The 20,512-nt window shown below is 40.1% G+C and overlaps 1 protein-coding gene across 1 annotated transcript; it reads left to right on the forward strand.

Moving 5' to 3' along the window:
* Nucleotides 1-13,951: 13,951 nt before the first annotated feature.
* On the forward strand, nucleotides 13,952-20,204 carry LOC139479222 (paramyosin-like). The gene is made up of 2 exons (XM_071262074.1): nucleotides 13,952-15,114; nucleotides 19,623-20,204. Exons 1-2 carry the CDS (start codon nucleotides 14,034-14,036, stop codon nucleotides 20,027-20,029), a joined length of 1,488 nt encoding a protein of 495 aa, XP_071118175.1. The 5' UTR covers nucleotides 13,952-14,033; the 3' UTR covers nucleotides 20,030-20,204.
* The last annotated feature ends 308 nt before the right edge of the window (nucleotides 20,205-20,512 follow it).

Here is a 20,512-nt window from a genome sequence, read left to right on the forward strand (position 1 = left end):
AGGATGAAAATCATAGACTGGAGTACTGTTTTATTCGGAAACAATTCGTCGTAAGCATTTATTTTCGCAAAAACACAGTATACACAGTATTGCTTCCAAATGAACGAGCGAGCACATGTGTGGATATTGGAGATGAACATGCGTAGATTCAAGTAGCCCGCTAACCTAAGGGCTTGAGAGTTTCTCAACGTGCTTCTTCAGAGCGCCTCAGTTTAACACATGAGAAGACTTCGTTCTTACACTGACGAGCTCGGATATCGACAGGCCAGTGATCATACTATGGCTGTTTTGGGCGTTCCAACGACCAGCATCATTTCACGTTTCTGCGTTAAAGATAACCTGTCACCTATGCCCCCAGTGTGCTGATTGTGCCGAATTGTTTCTTTTGCTGGTGTGTTCAAAGGAACAATGTTGTTGTATGCATGGAGTTTATTTTTAGAAGCTATCAAGCATATATGAATTCCAGCATTTCTATTATATAAATCGTTAACGCCAGAGAAAAACTAATCTAGACCATCCGCCGAAACTCATTCCACTGGACGAAAAGGCAAAACAGCAATGAAAGCCGATACCTGTAAAATGTAAAATGTTTGTTGTTTAACACCACACTCAGCAATATTCCGGCTATATAACGGCGGTCTGTAAAATAATCGAGCCTCGACCAGACAATCCACTGATTGACATCATGAGCATCGATCCACGCAATTGGGATCGATGACATGTATTAACCAAGTCAGCGAGCCTGACAACCCGATCCCGTTAGTCGCCTTTTACGACAAGCATAGTTGCCTTTTACTGCAAGTGTGGGTTGCTGAAGACCTATTCTACCCCGAAATCTTCACGGGTCAAAATTCATTCGAATTTGAAATGTTTACAGGTGTCAAATCTGAGTACGTGATAACCACACATGTCAAGCTGTGTGTATCTTACTGAGTTTTACAATACATACTCTTAAGTGTTCGTTCATCAAGATTTCCGCCTGAAAAGTATTTCCAAACATATTCACAGAACGTTCTCTACATCGCCAACACATCACACACCCACTGACAAAACCGATCACTTGAGGATTACGCGTTCCGGTGGGGATCAGCTTAGGGTCAGGTGGAGTGGTTAGAATAGGTTCATGGCAACCTACATATATGATTGTCGGAAGAGGCAAATAAATGGACGGGGTGGTCAGGGTTTGTGTCTTGGCTGATTTGCGTGTCATCGTGGCCCGAAGTTGGGACTTTGCTAATAACATCACTCACTGGTTTGCATGATCAAGATTCGATAATTTACAGGTCCTGTAATAAAGCCGGTCTATTTTCCGAGTGCGGTGTGTATCAATATAATATTTGTAATTTCAAGAGGTCGTTACTCTTTTTGGCATGAAGAATTCCAGAAACATGAATGTACATATGATGTGTGACTAGGGCTGAAACGGGAACATGGACATACGAGTACGATTCGGGTAGAGCCAGTACTCGAGTAGTAACCTGGTACTCGAGAATTCGGGATAGTTATCTCCCTTGGTGTACAATGAGTTACAACCACCCACCCCCCCGAACCACCCAGACAATCAAATGATGGCCAGAAACTTTAGTGACTTACCCTGCACTAATTATCAAACAGGGACAGGCTTATTCGGATTTGCGGATCAGTTTGTTACTTCAACTGATGTGAAAAGTGTTACAGCGCCATTTTCTAAATCTCATTAAAGAAATTGGAATTTCTAATGCCCCAAAAAATGAAATATGAGGCGCACGATTTCAGAAAGATTATCATCGCATTTTACGAGCAGGTCTTACTAATGCTAACATTTCCAAGAGGTATTTGTGAAATTTTGTGGAACATATAGATTTAGGTATCAAGGATACATTATTGAATATTATAGGCATGTGTTTTTGGTAAATGATAATAATGTTGTTGAGGAGGTGAAATAGAATGGAGAGCTCTGAGCGTGATTTATAAACACATGCTTTTGATATAACCGGAATCGTACAATGGCCTCTGCATTTAGCAGAGATTTCACGGGCTAAATGAAAGGTTTTTGTCACTTTTATTTATTTGAGGTCCCATTGTCCTTTTCAGATTCTCAATTGCCAAAGAGCTCAGTATCTTGATGGCTATTTTGTCAGTGTTGACATATTAAAAGCAAAAATAATGTATAGATGTTATGCTAAGATGCAAAATGTGTTTGAGAGGTAAAGGGTATTGAGGGGAGGTGAAATGGGGTGTTACGTCACACCGACGAATATTTCACTTATATAGCGACGTGCATGTATGTGTGTGTGTGTGGCTGCTTGTACTAGTCCGGACTAATGTCAGTTTTATAGTGCTCGCCCACTGAGATACCATGTCGCAGTTTAACATGAATACTCGACTCAGATACAGTATATTGACTCCGAGCAGACCAGTCTTTGTTTAAACCCCTAAATGCCGAGCACCAGGCAAGTACCATCTTTTAACGTCTGTTGGTATAACGCGGCTTCTCCGGGCGGACGCCCTGCCATTATATCACGGAGGAGGTCCTCCGTAGGTATTATGAATAACAAGGTTTAATATCTCGTTTTAATGACAATCAGTGATATGTAAAGTGCATTCTAAAAAAGTAGCAATATCGCTTCAGCTCACGCCCTTATATGTATTCGTTTCTTTTATATGCCACGTGACGGGATACTCTAGTCTTTGTCTTTGAGTGAGTTTTATTTAACCCTTACTCATTGTAACGCGAATATTTCCGTGAAAATATTCTGATGTGTGACAACCAGCAACGTATACTCAATGGACATGTCGGTTGGAGGAAAGAGATCTTAATTGGATAGCACTATGAGACCGATATTAGTCTCGATTAGGACAAACACACAAACACGCACGCACGCACGCACGCACGCACGCACACATACACACTTGCCTAGATCGATGCTCATGTTATCAGTCACTGGACTGTCTAGTCCAGACACGACTATTTTCAGACTACCTGCATTTGATCATCACATTCTGATTACGTACTTGATCTATGCATATGTATCTTAACGTGTTGATTTTGGGACATAATGATTTTGTATAAAGAACCTTCAAATATCAAGAATCATTTTCTGTCAACTGATGGTATCAAGACAAAACAGTGTTGTTTATTTCTTATAACCATAGACATGTCAACCATTTTTTTCAATAATAAATATTGCAAAAATTATTTATCATCGATAGAGGAACTCAGTTACATTTGGCTCTGGAAGATCAGTTCAAGATGACGCTATATTTGACAATTGTATTCCTGTTTAGATATGTCAGTCAGTTAGACTCGTACATTTCGAAATTCTCATCCAACAACTTTTGATTATTCTAATTTACCGCAATATTTATATATGATGACTAAAACAGTGGTTAAAATGAATGAAGAATAATAAAAACAAGTTGACCCATTCTGTTTACCAAAATGACAATACTCTTTTCATGACGAAACCAAGTCCCACATGCCTTCTCCTTTCAAACTTCAACGTAAGGCGTAGTGATTCTCTTTGGTGCTGTATATCATATATCTATTACTACACTCAAAAATATTCAGCTTACATTGTGGTATGAGTATGTTTGTGGCTGTTACATCTATTTACACTGTATTCATAAATGTAGTTTTGAAATTTTTATTACCAAAGGAAGCTTTGTTGTTGAAGGTCTTTAGCTATTGTTCACACATCTTGTATCGCCCACCCACGCCACTCCCAATGTCCGTTTCATAAGCATATATTGCAATGTTAGATAAACATAATGACTAATAGGTCGACGGTAAAATCATTTAAGGATATTTTTAATAAATCTTGTATCGCCCTGCCAACGCCACGCCAATCCCACGTCTTAAGGCCGTGCCATAACTCTATACCTAGCAACGTGAGATAGGCATATATGTTATTGAATATCTCAGTAGTCTTCGCATTTGGTGACACAGCTTCAGTACTGCATTACCTGGAACATTTCCCTGATTCTTCGTAGAACACTGCGATTTGACAAGTCTTTACCCATCCCAAAAATCGTACTGACTATGGCATCTAACCCGACTAACACGATACAGATGAATGATACGTTCACTGTGACGGTCATTAACCTGCTCTCTTGCCAACTCTCCACGAGGATAACGGATGACATAAGGACACAGTTCCATGTGTTGTACCAGGCCAGAATACAGGAGACACTGCAGGGTCGAGGCATCTACAGCAAGGGGACTATAGGCGTCTCAGTGGACTACAAGATGGTCACATATAATCCTTGGGACAAAGATGGAACAACCCGACGGAAGATCATCGAAGACGGCGATGCCTTTATCATACTCTTTGACTTGGCAGCGCTTGATGCAGCAACACAACTACGCAAGGAGATACAGAGTGAAGACCGCCGCAAATTCATACCCGTCGTCCTGAAAACTGTCAAACCAGAGCACATTGGGATGTGTACTCTTCCTGAATGTTCTCAGGAATCTCATCCGGGTCCCACTTCTTCCTTTCTGGTGGATGCCTTCGAGAACCTTGCCATCGTTGTGGAAACTGAGGTAGGCTGTATTGTTCCCCCAAACAGAGCAAGAAGTTACACAAGGCCCTCCAAGTATCAGAGACTTCGACAAAACATAATTCGAAGACTATCATTATGGTACAAAATGATAATTTGGTCATTGATTACTATATCATGTAAAACAATGAAACTTCTCTATGTATTTTTTGAGTGATCATATACATATTGTACAGAAAGTTTAAAAGTTCCCGAAAAATATGTACTCGTCATGTCAAACACTAAACAACGTGACATGATTATTTGACTAAGAGTGAGTGAGTGAGTTTGGTTTTACGCCGCTTTTAACAATATTCCAGCAATATCATGGCGGGGGACACCAGAAATGGGCTTTACAAATTGTACCCATGTCGGGATTCGAACCCGGGTCTTCTTACCGAACATGTATATCAATACTCAGCCCTGAATAAGTTGTTTAATGATGAAAATGATGCTTTCTGGAAATTGTGAAATATTGCAAAAGAAACTAAGTAAATTTGTGCTATGCTAAGAGACAGATAGTTACTCAGGTTTACCATGATGTGTTCAAGATTTGTATATACATTTATGTAAATATTATGTATCTGGGCTAGTGGCCTCATACGAAAGAAAGACATGACTTGACTATAGATAGGATCTTCTAGCCGTGTGAAGTGGCTGGAATTGTGTGCGGTGATACGTTTGGACTATGTGTCATATGGATATTTGAACTGGAAATAAATGCAGTGTTAATTTGTTCAAAGTGTTGTTTTTATTTTTTGCTTTAACGTGAAATGTGTTGTATACATGGTTGGTTGGGTGGTTGGTTTGTTGTTAACGCCGTAGTCAGCAATATTCCAGCTATATGACGACGGTCTGTAAATAATCGAGTCTGGACCATACAATCCAGTATTTAATATCTTGAGCATCGATCCACGTAATTGGGATCGATGACATGCATCAAACCAAGTCATCGAGCCTGATCACCCGATCCCGTTAGTCGCCTTTTACAACAAGCATAGTCGGCTTTTACGGCAAGCAGGTATACAAGGAGTTTATTTGAGAGAGATATCAAGTTTTTATAGACGCTTCCTTCAATTCTAGCATTTCTACAAGACAGTTTGCTGAATTATAATGGGGAGTTCATTTTAAATAGTGCCGTAGCCTCTCAGCCTTAACCGTGTGAACATATGATGCATTCTTTGATGCCTCGCATCATGGTTTTCCTTGTTTGCATTTCAAGGCAGCCTGCGGAACTTCCCGGGGACCTATGTTCTTACCCCATCGTGTATTATAAAGGATACGAGATGGAATATATCATTGGGAGTGTTGACCTATCGTCATAGTAATTTCATATTGAACCCAAAAAATATAGTTACATAACCGATCCCTCATGACAAGTGTGAGGGGCGTTATATCATCATCCTGAATCCTCACAGGTATTATACAAAGTTCCAGCTGTATGATGGCGTTCTGTAAATAACCGACTCTGGACCAGATGAACTAATGATTGATATTATGAGCAACGATCAGAGATAACTCTTCGCAAACATTTGTTGCAGCAGCATACATCTGACATCAACAGAAATGTTTCCAACTGTGTCTACCAACATTTCAATTCTGAAAATCACACCATCCGTCCCCTGAAAGATAGGATATTAGAGAAATTATGCCATCCATCTAATAGCCTTAAATGCCGAACCAGGTTTAATTCTGTGAAAACATTTGATTTTCAACTGTGTTCACCACCATCCCATGCGACAAGCGACACCATCCCGAAGGGAAAGCTTCATTCCTTGATCTATGGGGATTTTGTTACAAAACGTGGTGACCACAGATATATCTTCCTAGATCCCGGTCAATTTGTCAAAAATGAAAGCCAATGCCATCTGAAGTTTACTGAGAAAACAATATGTGAAATACTTGACTTCGTCATAGATAACATCTATGTACTATTTTGGGCAAAGACATTGAGGCAAGAAGGAGGCATCCGCCATGGGCACCAGTTGTGTCCCCTTCTTGTTGATCTGTTTCTTTATCAGAATTTCTGCTCGGATTGGAAAAGTCAGAAGGAGATAATTAGGCCAAGAAGTTTAACTCAGGCTCCAGATATAATGATGATCTCATATCTTACAATTCCATCAAATAGTCAATTCCCTTGATTTCGTCTGAACTAGAAACAGAGGAGACCCGTGGGACCGCCTGATATGTTTCATATTTAGATCTATGCATAAAGATTCAGAGTGACAAAACACTCTCCATAAGACTGTATGACAAGAGGAATGACTTCAACCTGCCAACAGTCAGCTATCCCTGTTCTGTTCTTTGATTTCCATTTTTTCTTCCATGGCTCTCCGGCGTTCCTTTCATTGAAAACACGTGGTCAAAGTTCAAACCTTTATTTTGAGGTGTTTTTTGCAATACAGAAGCATATGAGAATATCGTAACTTCTAAGCTTCATTGCCTGAATTAAAATTCTCTTCATAGGTTCATAGACTCATAGCTTCGTAAAAACACCATATGGCTTCATTGTCGCACAAAACCTTTCGTTAATTACGTTAATTTCGTTTTCTTGCCAAGTTTCGTTCTGCCCCACATGGCGTTCGTTCGTTCGTTACACTCAAGGAAGCTTTTTATAGAAGAGTTCCAAAAGGGAGTTAACTCTAGGGTTATCGAAACACTCGTAAAAACTTCTGCTACACTCCCCTCAGAAATTAGGCATCAGACTAATTTATATCAAAACCAATTTTACAACACAACAATACTAGAAGGCAGAGAGGAAAATACTTTCACACATTTAGAGGGCTCAAACCAGTTCTTACATCAATTTCTTATCTTGAAATATGATAGACCATAAGAACAATGTTCAAACAATGTCAATGCATTATAATAAGTGAGTGAGTGAGCCTGGTTTCACGCCGCCCCCAGCAACATTCCAACAACATCACGACCGGAAACCAGAAACGGGCCTCACACACCGCACCCAAGCGAACCTGGGTCCTCGGCGCGACGAGCGAACGCTGGCTCCCTGGCTAATAAGTGAACATGATTGGATTGTTCCCAAATTATGACGCACAATCTTAAACAGTCCATATTTAGGTCGAGCAATATTCCTGCAGTTCCAGCTATTGGTCTCTACATTTCACAATTTTTGAGATACAATCGAACATGCTCTTTCTACCAGGATTTCAAAGAGCGTCATAAGAATCTTGCTCAGAAGTTGTTTGATCAAGGTGACAACATTCAAGGCCTCAGTAAAGCGTAAAAATTTGTTATGGTAGACATGTGGAGGACATTTCCAAATTTGACGCATCAGTGACAAGAATGATGTCCTATGCCGCTCCCTATTTTGACTTGTACCGTATGTTCCCGGATTGTTTCATGTAAATAATTGACTTGCCTTTGCGCGTGTTTTTGATGAGTGCCATCGGTGATGCAGGATATACTCACTGGTTTGTAGATCGAGTTGATTTTTCTTGGTATGTGTTATCATTGTTATGTGTTGTTGAAGGGTGACATGTTGGCTGACTTGTGATGCTTGGCAGCGAAACGGATACGCCAGGAAGCGGGTCAATCTAAACGTGTTTAATCCTTTGATTCCTACAAAAATAGCATTGCATACAGAGCTGAGTGTGTGAAACGACCTTTGATCTTGTCATTGTGAATAATTCAAATAACAATTTATGTCTGTAACGAGCTTTTTACGACTAACACTCTGTTTGGGTACCATAAACGTCGACTACCTACTTGTTCAGAAGCTGGGCAAGGGATAATTCCCATCATGTTTGCTTAAGCAATATTCACCCGTACATCCAGCATTCGTTTACTTAAATTTGTAAAATAAACAATTGATAAATAGAATGAACTCTGTATAAAATATTGTCTAATTTTTCTAATTTCACATTTAACATTGCCATGTACATATTACACAGTCCAACTAACGTGAAACAGCATTGTGATAAAAGTTCACAGGTTTCTGGTTGGCAATAAGTTGTCTAGGTTTTGATTTGCAGTATCTGAATGAATTTGTACATATTTGGAGTCCACCCTCGAGGTGATTTGTTTTTTTCCGTTTTGCAGTATTTTCCTTTTTAGATTTATTTTTGTGATAAGGTATCCACTAAAAGATTAAAGTTGCTTTATTGGCTTTACTTTCCCTTAAAGTATTTTTTCAACTACCAGTTAAATATATGATATGGTCAGATTTGAACAGCAGTCTATAACAGCGCATGGAGATTTCCAGGTTTTGTACTAAAACTAGAGGTATCAGCCCTTGTTGTGTACACGGACATGGCAGGTTTAATCATTCTAGAAGTTTCGAAAAGGCTGCCTGTACCTCCAATAGAGGGCGACCTGCCTTGGTTCTGATTTCCTTGTCAAGAGTTGCATCTTTGGGAACATATAAAGAGGATATTATATGAGTGTTCATGTTATACTATGTTTACGAAACGAATGTCTAAATTCCGGTATTTCCGGCGCGAGAGCTATAATATTCTATATATTTCCAAATTTGAGTGTTTATCTATAAGGACGGCAAGCCGCAACAGCAGCGGAACCACAATTTGTCGAATGATCTTCAGTTATGACGTCGTTTCTAGTGTGACGTCATTCCGACCAAATGTCACAATAAGATTCGAATAACGTCAATAATGCCGTCGGGATGACGAAAACAATATACTGTTGTCTCGTGACGTGATATGACCCTAGGGCACAAATATTTTGTGTATTACCTCTTTAAGTTGTAAACCTAGAACTGTGCGTTTAAATATAATTACTGACTATTCCTTGATCTTGTCTGGCCATGAACTAATTTTACAATTTAGTTCTGTTCGTTTACTCGGAAATCCTCTAGTAACATCAGGCTGCGGGTAAAATATTTCCAAGGCATTGATACGGACTATTAAAGAGACTTCGGCAGATGTGGACAATGTTGCAATGACAATAAGTGATGACGATCTGAGGAAATTTTGTAATCATGTTTATCAATGAGGCAGTATTACTTGTGACAAGCATTATCGATTAAGCACTTAAAACAATGCATGTGACATAGTTATATTTTCTTATTCCATTGTCCTTTGGCTTTGGTTCACATCTAAATTGTGGGAAACCTGAAGACCTTGAACATCTGTCATACCAATGGTCATACCTGTGACATATTTATAGATATCGATACCGAAAGTGCGTCGCTATTGTACGCAGCTGTGCAGCGTCAGGACATAAACAAACACTTACTTTTTTTATACCAATTGTGTGATTAGCGAGTGATACCTATATACTCTTTTGGCGAACACCTGGTGTCATCACTGATTTTAATCCATTGATCCATTCATATTTTTCACCCAAATTTTTCACTGATCACCCAGTATATTCCTAACGTGGTAACAACATATACTGCACTCCTGCAGCCGTCTGCACGTGCACCATGCGCTGATGTCAACTCCGGTCGGCACCTCAGTCTCTCGGTCATCTGAGCTTTCAGACTCCGCACTTCCATCCTCATTATCGGGGCGAACCGGGATTCGAACAAATGGATATAAATGTTCAATAACCAATATATATAATACATATAACCAATACATCAATACACACATACACATGTTGATTGTAGTTGCAAACCATGCTACTGATTAAGTTACAGACAATCAGTTTCGTGCGCTTCTAAACACACTACCAACTGAGAATTCAAACTATCATTGAACATCAGGGCCAAAACTTCCCCACTGTCCCAATCTATCTACACTAGGTGTTCATACCATCGGTCTATCTGTACCCTCATAAGTGTCGTCTTTAATATCCCAAGTGTCATCCAGTCTAAATATTCTTCGGATAAAGATAGTAACAATACTTTTCACTCACAGGGACTCTAAAGAACATAGATCAATTCTGAATCATCCGTTACCTATTTCCATTGAGAATCACGTGTAATATTCTTCTATTCTCATTAATGTATTTAACATTCCTTCCTTCACTCTTTTCTTTCTTAGAAGATGAGTGCCATTCAATATTGATATGTTTTAGGCATTTACTGCTCCAGTTTAGAGCATTTCCAAATATATATATTTCAAATGTTATTGATGATTGATGACAAACGTTGTCAAAATATATTCATAATTCAAATGTTTTCAGAAATGCTCTGCCTGATATTTATGCCCACTGCACAAAGTATGTGATCTGGACTACCAATTGTTGGACTTCCATTTTTTATTTGAAATGCATCGGTGGCTAGGTGGGTAAGGTCGCTGATGAGATGCCTTCGTCTGAGAAGTGGGTTTGAATCCCGGATGGGACACAACCCCCACAAAATACTAGGATTTGTACTTTACTAAGAAAGTCTGATCACAAACATAACATATGTTACATTTTACCACTTTCTGAAAGACATTGTATATATATAAATTTAACATACTGCTTAAATCACACAAGTGTGTTATCTCTCTGTCCGTCGTAGATGTGGCCTTTGCCCAGACATTTGTGATAGTCCTGAGTTGTTTTAACAAAACAATCAAAACCATAGAATAATGAATCTCGAATATCTGCCGAAACAGATTCCATTGGGCGTGAAAGACAAACTAGCGGTGACTATTTATATGACTGGATCATTGAAAATACGAGATGTCCTGCCCTACCTGTAGCACTCGCCATCCACACGATTTGCATGAAACAGAAAGTGTTTGTTTGTGGCCTCATGTTGCATGTACAGCAGTGCACAGTATCGACGCACTTTTGGTATTGTTATCTATAAATATGTCACAGGTATGACATTTGTTATGACAGATGTTCCAGGTCTTCAGGCTTTCCACAAAATTGATATGAACCAAAGCCAAAGGACAATGGAATAAGAAAATAGTTATGTCAAATGCATGGTTTCAAACACTTAAATTCGATGATGATTGTCACAAACAATATTTTCTCATTAATAGATATGATGAAAAAAAATTACTTTGACCGCGAGCACATATTATTATAGCAACATTGTCTGCAGCTGCCGAAGTCTCCTAAACAGCACCATTCCCATGCTCTTATGTTTCACCAAAGTGGCAAACATCTATAATCTCTATAACATTTAATTTTTTAAACAATATTTAATTCGTTACTACTAAAGCCCCGGGTTTGTTCCGCTCATTTATAATGAAGTTGCAAAAAGTAGTAGATTGATTCACTGACGCTTTAGGTGTTATCTAAAACTAGGGGTGTATCTACAATGAATGCGAATGTGAAAACTCTGTAGCGTTATCTGAAACGCGCCATACGGCTATCTTTTCCCTGTCAGATGTTAAGGGATGGTCATGATTTTATCCCAGAAAGGGCACAAGTGCCCAACACATGTGAAAGTTAGTTTCTTATCGGGCATAAATATATTAGAAATAGAATTACATAAACGTTAAGTATACACAAACACGGCCATGTGTACGGTGTTGACCAGGCAAATGATCAAATACTTTCATTCACATAACTGAAATATAGCTTTGCAAATAAGAAATCAGATAAATGCAGTTACTTACAGTGTTCATGGATATTTTGACAAACATTGAATAAGTGGGTTTGGTTTACGTCACTTTGAAAAGTATTTCAGTTATAGCACGGCACGTCAGCATGATGTGGGAGGAAAGACCGAAGTGATGCAGGTCTTAGACGTTTACCACTTTGGTGAAACCCACGATCACAGGTATGGTGCTGATAAACCTATAAACACAATTAGGCCGAATTATGGAATCGAACCCACGACCGTAGGTTACTGGCACGAATTGGGACGACTTTGACGACTGGGCCTACATTGTCCGTTGGCAAACAATCACAGTGTTACTGGAGAGGCGATTACTTGGTATCCATACTATTATTGTAGAGTCAGAGAAATTACGGGGAATACTGGTGTAATAAATCTCTGCGAAGCCTTTAGCAAGTGTATTCTTTCTGTATAGAAATGGTTGTCCATTTAGATCGACTAATTATCTATATAATTCATTATGTAGTTGCAATAATTTGAAATACTGTCAAACAAAACGTATACTATCAAAGCGTATATAGTAATACCAATAGTATATACATACATGTGGTTGAAACGTACCATCATTTATAAACATGCATGTAACGATCCAACTGATTTAGGCACAATTAATCACAGTTTACTTTCCACTTCAGCTCCCTTGTTACATATTAACTAATCATAATGAACCACAAATATTTTTATGAGAGCTCGACATTTTCACCTCTCCAATACCGTCACAATAACAAAACTTTTCTTAGAACTGATTTATCCAGTGACTATTGATGACAATTTGTACAACCTAAACTACTGCTTCACTTCAGCTGACTACCTTACAAGTACCATTGAAATGAGTTTGATTACGGAAAAAAACCAACGACAGACAGTGATGATGAAGTTGCTTCTGTTACAATCGTCACTCAGATGAAGAAGTGAGGGGGGTACAGGTCAGTCGAGGGGTTAACTTTTAAGTCCATGTTAATGATTCAACCTCACTCTTTGGTGGTACTATTGTGTTTGCGGAAAGATTTAACCAATAACCAGGGAGGAATAAACACATTTGCATAATAACATTAACGAGGTAACAGACAGGGCATTAATATGTCACTAATTTCCACAAGCAAAACATTGGGAACGTCAAAATAACGAACTGAATCCGGCATAATTTTTGTCACTGATGCGTCAAATTTGGAAATATCCTCCACATGTCTGCTATAAAAGTTTCCGAAAGCCCATCTAAGAGCTTGAATGTTGTAACCCTGGTCAAACAACTTTTGAGCAAGCGTCACATGCCGCCTTTGAAATCTTAGTAGAAAAAGCATTCTCGACCTAACTCAAAAGTTGTGAAATGTAGACGCCAAAGGCTTGAGCTGCTGGAACCGCTAGACACGAATGAAAAGTTGACCATTGGAAAGCCATCCCCCTAAAGTATTGGGCACAAAAGTCTGACTACTGCAAGGTTGACAGTCGAATATTGGTGATATTGTCGTTTGAAAAGAACATTGTTAATTGATTGGACGTTTTCTTTTAGAATCATTAGTATCATTCCATTCAAATCGACTGAATTTGATAAGCTGTAGTTTATCCTCAGCAACAAATATGGCCATCATGAGTCAAACAAGTGAAACTACCGTTATGATATAAAAATTTCCCAACAGAAGTTTGAAAACGCCATTGGAGTCTGTTATCTATTTGTACGTCATAGACTTGCCCTTTGCCCAGATATATGTTAAGTGGTAGTCCTCTATATATTTGGAAGATATGGATCATTCCAAACAATTGTGTTATACATAAGATACCTAAAGTCTTTTATTCCCAAATCATTTTATGCAGGAGATGTATGATAGTGAAAACTTGTCTACATGGATAGCATATGTTAATTCATTTTTAAAGACTAACATTACTCCACAATCTGCATGAACCTACGCTGACATCGTGGACTGGGTCATCACGTGATCCGAGATAAGTGTTAAATTACGAGAGAATTGCAGACAGGTAGCAGTGCTGGTGTACCGTTGTATATCCAACACATGACATAGAGAGGGTAACGATGCACGAACAACCATTACTGTTGTTTTTCCTTCTGCCATCCTATGTTTCAGGACTGATCCTTCCGTTGACAAAACCAGACGGTAGTGCTGACCTTACCAGCGTTCTGGGTCACGTCACACTTCTCGAACAGACTGTTGATAACCTTCAGAAAAACACTGTTCAGTTACAGACAGATCTGCAGGTAACAAATGCCAAGCTACAAACTACACAGACTGATCTACAGACAACGCAGAAAGACCTGCAGAATACACAGACTGAACTAGCCGCAAGTGAGGCAAAGCAACAATCTGCAGATGCGGACATTTTGTCTCTCAGAAATGACGTGTCCACATTAAAGACGGAACTCGTTCTCGTAAAATCAAAACTGCAAAATGTCAATCCGGTAGTTTCCAGCCCGAAAGTGGCTTTGAATGTTTCCATCCTCGATTCTTTGAGTCATGATGTCAAAGCCAATACGGCTGATGTAAAGGCCTTAGGTCTTGAGCTGAAATCGGTACACACTGACTTAAACGCCACGGCTTCAACTCTGTTAGGGTTTCAGTCAGATCTGCACAGTTTTAAGTTTAATGTGTCCTCTGTACTGACAACTATAAAGAGTGATTACGACGACCTCAAGTCTCATGTGGACTTAAATGTGCATAATAAAGTCACCTCGAATTCAGCAAACGTAACGACCCTACAGTCGGACGTGAATGTGTTAGCCAAGTTAGACATCCTGAACACAACAGTGTATGCAGTGCAATCAGAAGCCCGTCGGTTGACGAAAAATGTTTCCTCTATGGTACAACTCCTTGAACACAAGCAGCTGGTGGAAAACATGGACACGCAGTCGGTGAAGACTCTGGCACAAGACACGTCCATTCAACTGAAACTGCTGGAGAAAGATGTTAATGCAACTTCCTTTGATGTTGGCCATATCAAAAAGAATCTCCACTCAATGGACGCAGATCTCCACGTGGTACAGAATGATGTCTCGATGACGCGCTCTGAGATACAGACGATGAAGCAAACTATGTCTGATATCGACAAAAATTCTACAGCTGTGAAACAGGCCCTGGCACAGGTGGCTCAAACTATGGGTAAGATTCTCACTAATTTGGACTTATTTATTGAAATGCCCACATTTCTTGTTTTTTATGACAAAGAAACATAGTTTACAGTTGCAATTCATCCCTCAGTCATGCCTGGATCCGCTTATAGCGGGTTTAAATCTCAGATACACCCAAACTACAATCATTGGTTGTTTGGTATGCACCACATGGGTGTTCGTTGGTTCCACCAAAATGGTAACTGACTATAGAATGTTCAGTAGCCAGAATATATATACATGTTAATTTGTTTCTTTGTTTTTACGAGGAATGAAGTGGTGGTACTTGTTTATTTGGATCTAAATTGTGTCACACAAATCCAGGAGGTAGTGTATTTCTATCGACCAATTATCAATACATTAATTTCATTATGAAACTATTATCTGAAAATTAATATGATAAATATACTTTTCAAAAAAGTAACGCAATACTGATATTTTTGGCAATAAAAGCAAAATTAGCTGACCAAGAGGTGCAAAATGAAGAGGTTTAATGTGTTATTGTGTCAGTGATAAATTTCCCGGATCACAATAATCAAAACAAGGACATACAAACCACAAGTCGGGAAAAACGCGCCCAGTGCATTAGCAAAAGAGCCATGGAGCTGCACGTACTACACGTGCAGCAGCACTATGAACGGTATTAAAGTACAGGGTTTTTGATTGCCTTGCATCTGCGTCAATCGAACAGTGACAACATGCCAATAATAACAGAAGTGCAAAGAAACAACGTCATCAGCCGCTTGCAGGCCGGGGAATCCCGATCAGCTGTAGCCAGGGTTTTCAATGTAGCGCCCAGCACCATCACAAGGATGTCCGATCAGTTTCAAATGCATGGGTCAACACGTGATTGGCAAAGGTCGGGACAAACCCGATGAAAACAATGAGTAGAAGTTGATTCTGTTGTAAAATCAAGCGACAAAACCATATCCATACTTGTAAGACATCTCGATTGTGTTTATGAATCACTATCAAATAGTGATGATGCCAGGTGTTTGCGAGACGGCGGGCGTATCCTGCCCAACCGGTTGCATCCGTCACAAACACATGCAAAGGCAAGTCAATTGTTCATCTGAAAAAACACGGGAACATATAGTATAAGTCAAACTAGGGAACCGTCCATCCTGTAACGGCGGAAGAAGTAAGGGCCGAGGTCAGAGGAGCAGATGACATATTTGGTACTGGTGGTGTCCCATTGTCGCACATCGGCACTATTTAACCAATCAGCTTTGAGAGAATAATAACCACTGAGAGCATTGTTGGTTTGAACATGCGATTTATCCTCATTGTTAACATAGGATTAACGGTAACTGCGTTTTAACAAAATATGGGAGCACTGACGCGACCTGCTGTAAATTGTTCTCTAGGGAATCCTATTTTAGCGATGGGTATTTTAGCATTTGAACTTCGTTTCGAAGTCGTCGGCTACGTCACTTACGTGAAAGTACAAACACGGCCACGTCAATAACTACGGTAATACCAGGATTGCGTGGGATATCAGCCCAGACAGTGAGGAACCGTTTACGCGCTGAAGGTATTCGCACTAGACGACAAGTTTGAGGTGTCATATTTAACGGACCTGCATCGTCGGCTGCGACGTCAATGGTGTCAAGGTCACAACACGTTTTATGCTTTGCCGTGCGGATGGAAGACGTCTTGTTGCACGAAACTGCATACATGAAGTGGACGGATTTGGTGGTGGTAGTGTGATGATGTCGGCAGCCATCTCCTGCACTAGTAGATTTGGTACAAGCTCTGGAGAATTTAACGGCACAACGTTACACGGATGAGATTCTTCGGCCCCACCTCCTTCCTATTATGCAACAAGCCAACGTCATTTTCCAACGGACAACAGCCTTTTTTCAAGAATCCCAACATCCAGGTCCTGCCATGGCCCTTCAGGGGATTTATGGGATGCACTGGATCAACGACTGCGTGTACGTCAGTAACAACCACAAAATGTCCGACAGTTGGCACAAGCACTGCAGGCAGAGTGGGTGAACAATCCTCCCCAGACTACAATTCGGGATCTGATTGCTTCCATGGGACGACGATGCCACTCAGCTTTGGACAGTTTGGTGGCCATACAAGATATTGAGAAAAGATTACCCTGGCCTTGTAATTCTACTGTTCCATGTGTGCCATATGGAACCTGGGTCAATGACAAAGATGTGCCAATTTTCATCGATGTCTGTGCACCAGCACCTTGAGGTACCACTTCAGAGCAGCAGGAATGGTGTCCGGAAGAGTCATCAAACGCCCCCAAACGCAAATTACCATTAGAGTGTTTAGCACGATGGGTTTGGAATCTAAGAACCCGGCGGAAGAGCCATTTTTTGGATGCCACAGACTGACGAGTGAGGATTTGGGGGCACATGAATAGGGCCTATAAACATCCGGGCAACCTCCTTAATTTGGAGGCACGGTAATGATTTGGGGAATATCTTACACGATTGCAAGCTGTACCTGGTCACCATGCAAGGCAATCTCACAGGTAATCAGTACCTCCGAGATGTCCTGGATACAGTAGCTACTCTCATTTTGACAATCACCCACTCGCCCTAGGACCTCAGTTCATGGATGATAACGCCAGACCCCATCGCTGCCGGGCAGTGACAACCTACCCTAAAAACAACGCCGGCCCGAAATATGCTCCAGTGGATTCAGATCTTGGACATCTTTGCGGTCGTATACAGGCACTAGAATTTACTGTACAGAATCTGCATGGAATGAAAGCAATTTTGCATTGGCAGTGACTTCATTTTCCCCTTCAGTAGATCCGACGTCTGACTGGGGTGTCGAGACGCAGGGATGACACCGTCATCCAGGCACGTGGAGTGTTTACTCACCACTGAACCTTTGAACTACGGGTGTCATCTGGGGACGTATTTATCCTGAATTCTACCATGACACTGATTTCAATCTGATTGGTCAAAATCAGTGACCTAATTCCGTTTGATACCGCAAAACTAACATGACCGCCTCAGTGGTCCGTTGGTAGAGCGTCCGCCCGGAGAGCGGAATGTCCGGGGTTCGAGCCATAGCCGCGTCATACCAAAAGATGTTAAAGATAGTACTGGTTGTTACCTTGTCTGGCGCTCGGCATTAATGGGATAAAACAAGGACTGGTCGGCTCGAAATTAGTATACTGTGTCTAAGTGGGGTATTCATGTTAAACTGCGGCATGGTGTCTCAGTGGGTTAGCACTATATGGCGGCATCAGTCCGAACAAGTACAAGCTATTACTAGAAACTAATATATGTTACAGTACAGTTGACATTTTAAGTTATTTCCGAATATCCCATACGTTTTTGAAGAGTGTAATGATTTGTCATCATGAAATAATATACTCATTATCTGTTAATTGTATCATTGCTATCATTGTATAACTCTAAGCATCGAAACTGTACCCTAATACATTGGAATTGATGACAATAAACCCATGCAGTAGATAAACGTGTTGGTATCACTATTCGTTATCCTTTACATTCCTAAAATAATTAGTAAAAGTAAATTAAATATATTACGCGACCTTAATTATCTGCCATGACAAAAATGTATGGAAGGGCAAAACGCACTGGTCAGTGGAATTCAGTTAAATATCATAACGTACATATAGGTAGTAAGCTAGAACTATAAAACACCCAATTAACCTGACTGCCTCTAAGGTCAAGTGGAAGATCAGAAACGTTTGCTGAGTTCAAACCCGTGTTGCGCCGTAATTTCCGGACACATTTTTCTTGTTTACCTCGACGGCGAAGCTTAGGGTTGTTTTAAAATAAATACGAGGTGAGGTGACCACAGATGAACATGAGTGTGTAGCCTATGGTTTGTTTAGCAAGTTCCAATAGGTTGAAATAAGTGACATTCATATTTCATGTTATATCGAGCTGTGATTTGAACCGAGTGCGAAATCTTGAATAAGAACCAGGATGGCGGGTGTCACTCCTTGTCTATATGTATATAGAGGGGTGTGAATTTTTTTCTGTACGAATATATCATGCTATACACGCTATCATCGAGTTCCTGTGCGGTTACCCTGTATGGCGTTGAACATTAAAGGGATGAAACAAGAACGTGTAATAAATGTTCAAGATATAACCTGTTTATAGTAGTTACACATGAACGTCCGAAAAAGCATAGATGTGATGAAAATAACTGTACATACTTATATCAGTCATGTCACCTAATGTTTGTTTGTTGTTTAACGCCGCACTCAGCAATCTTCCAAGTATATGACGACGGCATGTAAATAATCTAACCTAGACGATCCAATCCAGTGATTCAGATCATGACCATCGATCTACGCAAATGGGATACGATAACATGCATCAACAAAATCAGGGAGCATCAACCAAATCAGCGAGCATAGTCGACTCTTACGACAAGCGTGGGTTGCTGAAAAGCAATTCTGACCCGGATCTTCACGGGTCTCTTACATAATGCATAGCATAAATGATTAGTTACATTGTGTCATTATATTATATTCTTTTACTTCAGCTTCAAAGACCAGAGACGTGGCATTCCAAGCATATTTAAGCGCTACACAAACTGTCCAGTCAGGCACTTCTCTGATATTTCACCGTGTCTTCCTCAATTCTGGGTCTGGATACAACAGCACAACAGGAAGGTTTACAGCACCTGTCTCTGGAACCTTCTTGTTCTGGACACAGTTGGATGTTGACCAGGCAGATGTTTCTTTGACCATCTCTATCCATAAGTCAGGAACTTCAATAGGAACAGGATGGGTGAAAACAACAACAGATAGTGATGATGAAGTTGTTTCGGTTATAACCGCCAGTCACGTAACGGCTGGTGAAGAAGTGTGGGTCCAGGTCAATTTAACAGCTTTGATATATGGTTCCTCATATTCTCACTTCGGTGGTACTATCTTGTCTGTGGACTGACTTAATCTGCCTGGGGAGAAACATCAACACACTGTCAGACAGCACTGTATGGTATGGAACCGTTTATCCTCATTGTGAACGCAACCGACCAGGGATGAATATTGTAGCTGAGTGATCGTCGATATTCCAGTATATCACATCTCCATTGTATTTTGATAAATACCACTGGACACATTCTCAACTTTAATCATTTAAGTCCAAACACGAAGCTAAAGTAGCTCTCCAACCAACAATAATGTTCAATAGTTCTCGCCTTCAATATGCTCCAAACATCTTTTCCAACTAAACGTTTATAAGACTCTTTCTTTCGTTACCAAATATTCTAATATGCTTTTAGTATGGAACGTTTGAATGTAGATCAATGCCGAAGGTTCGTGAAGTAGTGTCATTTTGATCATAAATAGAAATGTAGATGGTGATTTAAAAGAAACGATGGTGGCGAATGGATCACGGGTTTTAATATAATTGAATAGAAATGGAATG

Source organism: Haliotis cracherodii, unplaced genomic scaffold (assembly GCF_022045235.1).
Source record: "Haliotis cracherodii isolate W230 unplaced genomic scaffold, xgHalCrac1.p SCAF_4, whole genome shotgun sequence".
Classification (NCBI taxonomy): Eukaryota; Metazoa; Mollusca; class Gastropoda; order Lepetellida; family Haliotidae; genus Haliotis; species Haliotis cracherodii.